The sequence below is a fragment of the Rhipicephalus microplus genome, unplaced genomic scaffold (assembly GCF_043290135.1).
Source record: "Rhipicephalus microplus isolate Deutch F79 unplaced genomic scaffold, USDA_Rmic scaffold_21, whole genome shotgun sequence".
Lineage (NCBI taxonomy): Eukaryota > Metazoa > Arthropoda > Arachnida > Ixodida > Ixodidae > Rhipicephalus > Rhipicephalus microplus.
In genome coordinates this window covers 5641996-5648959 of record NW_027464594.1, presented here as the reverse complement: position 1 = coordinate 5648959, position 6964 = coordinate 5641996, and the positions used below count along the sequence as shown (strand labels likewise).

Sequence of the window (6964 nt, the reverse complement as noted above, 5' to 3'; positions counted from 1 at the left end):
GGCTGCCATACTCAAATTTCTGACCCCAAAACGAGAAAAAGATCTCCAGCGTTTTCTGGGCACTGTAAACACCTACTGTCAGTACATCCCCCACTTGAGCGATATCACTCTTCCACTCACAAAACTACTCCACAAAGGCAGCAAGTTGGTGTGGACAGAAGCATGCGAGCAAGCCTTTCGTGAACTGAAGGTGCGGATAAATGGAGAACCGGTGCTTCGCATATACGACCCTTCGAGACCATGTACTGTGTACTGTGACGCATCTAGCGAAGGAATCGGTGCAGTGCTGAAACAACCTGATGACAAAGGCAAAGAACATCCTGTTGCCTACTCTTCCCGCAAACTACTTAAGCACGAGCTGAACATTGCTAATACAGAAAGAGAATGTCTTGCCATTGTAGATGACTATAATAAATGGCATTGCCCTTCATGGAAAGTAATTCACTGTTGTAACATCACTCCGCAATCTAGTGGCTGAAGAATGTTAAAAATCCCCAAGGTCGCCTCTTCCGGTGGTCTTTGAAACTGTCAATATATGAGGTGAACATCAAACATCAAAAGGGTGCAAGTAATGTCGCAGCAGATGTGCTCTCCAGAGTCCCAATAGTTAACTTTCTGTCACACGACGACCTTCAGCGATGCAACAATGAGCGTCCAAAAGGAACGCATTCATTGGAAAATAACATCATCATCGTCAAAAGAAAAGGACTACGGAAAATATACGTGCCCCCTGGACTACGCCGAACCATTCTGAAAAATGCACATAAACATTTTGGGCATGTCGGAGTGAAGAAGACGCTACCACTCCTGTCTCCGCAATATTATTGGCCGCATATGGTAGCCGATGCTTCTACTTACATTCGGCATTGTGATATATGCAAGAGATGCAAGAAGACGAAAACAAAAACGTTTGGGACGCTTGAATCACTGCCTCCAGCTGAAGAGCCCTTCGACCGCTTTGCAATAGACACCATTGAAGGATTTTCTGGATATGGCTCGTCAAAAAGGTTTATACACTTGGTTCTTGATTATGCGACTCGCTACGTATGGGCGTTTGCTGATAAAAGTGAGAACAGCGACGCCTACATTTCATGCTTGAAAACAATTCTTTCTTCTGGAAAACCACGAAAGCTCCTTTCAGATCGTGGAACAGGATTTACTGCAGGAAAATTCAAACAGTTTTTAAAACATAATCGTATACACCAACTATTCACCTCATCTCATCATCCACAATGCAACGGCATGAACGAGTGGACAAACCGGACTATCGTAACGAGACTTAAATGTAAGATCAATGACGAACCACAGAAGTCTTGGACTAAGCTGCTTCCGGAGGTAATTGACGAATACAACAGAACACCCCACGAAGTGACCGGCTACGCACCTTCTTTCCTTATGTATGAATTTCTATCTTATTCTACTTTACTGGAACAACGAGAAGAAACTGTCGAAGAAGCGCGAAAAACTGCAGTTACCAATTCTATCACCTACCACAATAAGAACAAAGTCATTTATGATAGAAAATTTCTTCCGATTGAGTTCCAAGTCGGTGACTTTGTCCTTTACGAGACATCATGGCATACCAACAACGGCAAACTGAATTCCGTCATGGAAGGACCTTATACCTGTGTCACACGGGCGCGCAAAAAGTCTTTTAAGTAAGCGGTCTTTTACGAAGCTGAAAGACTTTTAACAAAGAGGTGTTTGCGGCGCAGACACACGGCAGCAACGATCTTCTTTTAGTGTTTTCGTTCGAAGACGCTAGCGAAAGCGTGGCGCTAGCAGTTAAAAGAGAAGCAATGAAAATTAAACGATGTATCACGATGTACAAATTAAAGACTTGTTGCACTGCTCGTTTCTTCAAATAAATTTAAGAATAAGAGATGAATAAACACCAATGTGAATGTTTTTCGCACTAGATAAGGAAGCATTCCCATAACTAGCGACGTGCGCAAGTCCGTCTGGCACCCCTGGGCTTTTATTTACCGTATTTGTTTTTCGCTGCTCTCGACTGCTCTCGACACGTTATGGGCGACCATACGGGAGAAAAAGCGAGAATTGCAAGCCTCATGGCCTGCCTTCTCGCTCTGGAAAGCGAGGCAGACGCTGCAAAAGCCGCCAAGGAGAGGATAAAGCAGCAACTGCTGTTCAGCAATTCCTTGCTGTGCGCACTGGAGCTGTCGGAGAAGGCCTGCGATTGATCGATCTGGGCCTTCAGACGAAACGAGAGGTGGTTCGAGGGAACTGTACCTCACCTCGGTGAGCAGAACTTCAAACAATCTTTTCGAGTGTACCCGTCCACATTTCGTTTCATTGTGGAGAGCTTGCGCAGTGAGCTCGAAAGACAGTGCACCAACATGCGTGAAGCCATCACTCCTGAGAAGCGAGTCGGCATTGCCCTATACAAGCTGTGCTCGTCAGCCGAAGATAGGACTGTGGCCAACCTCTTCGGCGTTGGACGCTCGACAGTAAATACCTTATACAGGCAGTTTTTCGAGGCTGTTGTCGCTGTACTGGAACACGAGTGGATCAAAATGGTGACCCCAGAGGAAATGGCGAGGCACATTCAGGAATTCGAGGCCGTCACCGGTTTCCGCCAAGGCGTCGGAGCCTTGGATGGATGCCACTTTCCGATCTCGCCACCTAAGGAGCATGCCACAGACTACTACAACTACAAAGGCTGGTAAGTGGCCTAATACAACTTCTTAATGTAAAAAAAAAGCATGATTTATACCGTATTTTAATGTGCCTAGAAAACAGCACTATTCAACCTTTTCGTTACGCTATATAGTTCACTCCTAGCTCTGCCACAAGGGCAAGTCCACATCGCAATAAATAAAAACAAGCGATGCGAAGTGCTTTCGTCAACGCACAATTGGTTCCTACCATCTCGCATCATTTACAGGCATTAGAGCAAGCCAAGCAACGCAATTTTCACGTAAGCATTTTAATGCAACAGCATGAAGATGCCAGATTGCGTTTGCAATGATAATTCCGACATGCTCATAACGGCCGCAGAAAGCAGCAGCTCATCTGCAGAAAACTTAATGTCTATTACCTACTATGTTGAAGACATATGACAAGGCTGCAAGAAAAAAAAAACATCCCTGGCTCCATTAATGACCACAGAAAACAGCGGATTCTTAGCTGTACACAAATATACATGCTTTTGTGATAGTACTTTAAGGTAGCTGCACCACTGTAACAACTACAAAAACACACGCACACACATTTGGTGCTTATTGCACTTCGCTGCATTCACCTTACGTGCCACGCTCTTTGTTTTTTGCAGGTATAGTATCATCTTGCTGGCACTTGTGGATCACAGATACCGCTTCAGGTATATCAACGTTGGAGCACCTGGACGCTGCCATGACTCGCACGTGTTTGGGTTTTCGCAAATCTCCAATGCTATTAAGGGTCCCCTTTTTAAAGCTCCACTTGCCACCATAGCCGGGACAGTAGTACCACCACTAATTCTGTGTGACCAAGCATTTTCATTGGCACCCAGCCTGATGAAGCCGTTTGGACACCGCGGGAAGATTAGTGAAAGTGAGAAAAAGTTCAACTATCATTTAAGTTCAGCTAGGAGAATTGTTGAAAATGCATTTGGAAGGCTTAAGGCCAGGTTCCGCTTCACTGCGAAAAGGATGGAGTGCCATGTAGGCAATGCTCGCTTAGTAATACGGGCATGCTGCGTGCTAAGCAACATTTGTGAGCACTTCAATGACAATGTCCACCCGCAGTGGTTAAATGAAGTGCAGCAGTCAGACGTTGACTTCCCGCAGCCGTCATGTACAACAGAAGCCCAAGTTGGAAACGCAGCAGACATAAGGGCCGCGCTTGTGGACTACTACAGCCAAGTGAACTAAAACGCAACAATCACAAGAATCGCCGGAATGAGTACAGGAAATCGCATCACTTTTTATTAAAAAAATCAACCATTGCATCCACAAGTTTCTCCTGCAGCTTTAATGCTTTTGTTCGGATCTCCATCTCCTCTTTATGGGCGGCTTCAAATTGCTCCCTCAAGAGCCGCTGCTCATTCAGCATCTTCTCCTTCATTTCGGCACCTGTGTATTTTCTCCGTTTTCTGCGGGCGCCATCTCCACTGTCGCTTGGGCTGTTTCTGCGCCCGGTGACACAGTCTTGGATGTTGCTTGGCTGCTGAGGTGCTGCTGAAGCCTGTGCGAATTCGGGTGCATCTACTTCCGTATCGTCACTTGACGATCCGGTCACCATGCCAGAGATGAGCTGCATTTCAAGAAAATGACAGAAATGTGGTGATTGCACATTTTCACATGTGAAATAGCCATTAACAACTGTGTGCTATATGTCTGAGTGATGGAAATGTCACATAGAGAAGCAAATGTCAACAAGAGTGCTTTTTGTGTTACAATGCTGACTCCCACACGAATTGCTTAACCATTACGTTTACCCCAAGGACTGGTGTAATGGTTCCAAAAGCTCTGTGATGCCGAAATGGCAATGTGAGTGCAGATGTATTTCAGCCACTGCAGTATTTGTCCCATAATGTACTCTTATGACTGTCCCTGTTATATTTGTTCTGGTTTGTGCCACCATGTCATGTTAAATCGTACTTTATTGTGGTGATGTGGCTGATTAAACGCAAAAGAAAATGCTTTCTGAAAATATATTTCTTTGTTGGTTTATTTAAAACACTACAGCAACAATATCTCGGAGAACATGGCTAAAGGCAAACATGAAGCACCAACGTGGTGCACACTGTGCTACACTGGTACAAAGAGTGGGTTACAGCTTCAAAAAACAAAAAGCCACTGCCATTGCACTTAACGCTGCTACTTGCTTGCAATAAAGAATGTAGCTGCCACTAGAAGTTACTTACTTCCTCAACTGAGGGACTGCTGCTTGCTGGGCTCGAGCTGATCCCAGCCTCCTCCATTAAAGAGGGGTCGTTTACAGGCAGGCTTCCAAGAAATCTGTGGATCTCTACAAAAAAGGTCCAGCTTGGTGGGGACGAGCCCGTTGTCTTTTCTTTAAGGCATTTCCTGAAGAATACGAAAATAAATGATTAAACAGATGTTACAAGACTGACAACTGCGCGCTGAGAAAACCACTGGTACATGCAAACTGTACAATCGCGCGGCGAAAAGTAGAAAGAAGCGAATTGTTAAACCTACGCCACATCAAGTGCGCGTTTCCTTCTTGTTACATGACAGGTTTGCACGCTTAACAAGCAACAAAGACGCGTTTCTTGACGTTTGTACTTAAACATGTGTAACTGCAACATCGCGTCATTGTAAAGCAATTCCACTGCAAATCGCCGAAAAGAAACTTTGTGTGCGGCTAAAACGCGCGATAAGCATGCTTCCACACGTGGCCATTCACTTGGTGTTCAACGTTTTGCCTACGGTGGGGCGTCGTTTCGAAAAGATTGTTCGGACGTTTCCCACGCCAAATGCGCTTCACCTGCTCGCGAAAAAATTCTGCTGCTCAAATCGCCAGTAAAGTTACTGGAAGCATTCGATAACATACCTGCAATACAATTTTTAAAAAATCATTTTTTCCCATGATCGCTGTTGTCGTCCCACTTCCCTCCTCACGCTTACAGGCCGCTAAGACGCGTCAAGCTTACTCAAATAATTTGCCTCACCTGTAGGTGTGTGTCAGATTTTCTATTTTTGTGTGCACTTGGTCCTTCGTGCGGGAGACACCCGCACTTGTGAGTGCAGCCGCGATGCTGGTGTACACCTCGCCGTTGTGCTTCTGCGCTCGCAACGAGTGCAGGTTGTCCTCCCAGAGTCTGATTAGGCTCCACGTGTCTGCTTCTGACCATTGCAGACGCTGCCTTTTCCGTGGGGCACCGGCTGCTTGATCTCCGGAGTTGGCCATAGACGCCCCGACTCGGACCACTTAAATGACGGGCAAACACACAACTGCCACGCTTTCCTCGCTTGTGCAAAATGGCGCGGCGCGAGACCGAGCGTCACCACGTGATATTGCCGACGCGTTGTAGCTGCTTACGAGAGTAGAAAAGGAAATAACCATTAAAAGAGTTCATTACACCTTCTGCAGGATATGAAATTTGTTTTCACAAAAAGTTTTGGTGACAGAAAAATAAGCATTTGCTCTTTTTTTTCCACCTCTCGAAAATTGCTGGCGCCCACTGGTTTCGAGGCTACTCATTCAGAGCCGTAAAAGAGATCGACGAACGCCGTTTACGAAAAAGACCGCTTCTGAAAATGAGTTCGCTCTGTGCCGTGTGTCTGCTGTCAGGAACTCCTTTTCGGAAAAAGACCGCTTACTTAAAAGACTTTTAAGTGCCCGTGTGACAGGGGTATTACAAGATTCTACACAAGGTCTCAACAGTGAAATATGAGATCCGCTCCGTGCTACCCTTAGGTAGAAACTCTGACATTTTGCATGTTAGCAAACTGCAGCGTTATTTTGTACCTTCTGAACTGAGACTTTCTCGAGGAGAGGGGGAAGCGTGACGAATTAACAAGGTGATTATAGGAGAAGCCGACGAAAAAGAAGTGCGCGTACAATAGAATAAACGCATGGCATCTGGACCACGACGTGTCTCCATTTTGTAGCGTCACACACACACACAGACACAGACACACACACACACACACGCAGATAATATATATATATATATATATATATATATATATATATATATATATATATATATATATATATATATATATATATATATATATATATATATATATATATATGGGTCTGCCCCACAAGTCGCGAAAAAGTTGGTACGCCACTGTCAGCTGCCTTCTTTAGGAATTTGGTCAACACGTGGGCGAGAAGTACTGAATAAAATGGATTATTCTAAAACTTATATCGATGAATAACTGAGACGTAGCGCTGTGAAATTTACGAAAACAAACAAATAGAAAGAGCAGTACGTTTAGAGAAAGCGTGACTTGATTTGTGAAGGACGTTTATGGCAATGGTCGTAACT

General features: G+C 44.9%; 3 protein-coding genes across 3 annotated transcripts; 2 read left to right on the top strand and 1 right to left on the bottom strand.

Annotated features, from left to right (window-relative positions):
- Positions 1-2204: 2204 nt before the first annotated feature.
- On the top strand, positions 2205-3249 carry LOC142785402 (uncharacterized; the record flags this gene model as incomplete). Its single annotated transcript, XM_075883883.1, has 1 exon — positions 2205-3249. A coding segment is annotated over one exon (483 nt), but the record flags the coding sequence as incomplete, so codon positions are not given.
- On the top strand, positions 2961-3872 carry LOC142785401 (uncharacterized). Its single transcript, XM_075883882.1, has 2 exons — positions 2961-2978; positions 3192-3872. Exons 1-2 carry the CDS (start codon positions 2961-2963, stop codon positions 3870-3872), a joined length of 699 nt encoding a protein of 232 aa, XP_075739997.1.
- On the bottom strand, positions 3814-6320 carry LOC142785351 (uncharacterized). The gene is made up of 3 exons (XM_075883832.1): positions 5636-6320; positions 4868-5030; positions 3814-4254 (listed from the first exon to the last, which is right to left on the bottom strand). Exons 1-3 carry the CDS (start codon positions 5872-5874, stop codon positions 3919-3921), a joined length of 738 nt encoding a protein of 245 aa, XP_075739947.1. The 5' UTR covers positions 5875-6320; the 3' UTR covers positions 3814-3918.
- Between the last annotated feature and the right edge of the window lie 644 nt (positions 6321-6964).

Excerpts from the sequence above, each read along its gene's own strand:
- LOC142785351 (XM_075883832.1), bottom strand. The coding sequence starts at position 5,874 with ATGGCCAACTCCGGAGATCAAGCAGCCGGTGCCCCACGGAAAAGGCAG. Across the intron at positions 5,031-5,635 it reads AATCTGACACACACCTACAG|GAAATGCCTTAAAGAAAAGA; the intron begins GTGAGGCAAATT and ends CGTATTCTTCAG. Across the intron at positions 4,255-4,867 it reads GCAGTCCCTCAGTTGAGGAA|CTCATCTCTGGCATGGTGAC; the intron begins GTAAGTAACTTC and ends CTTGAAATGCAG.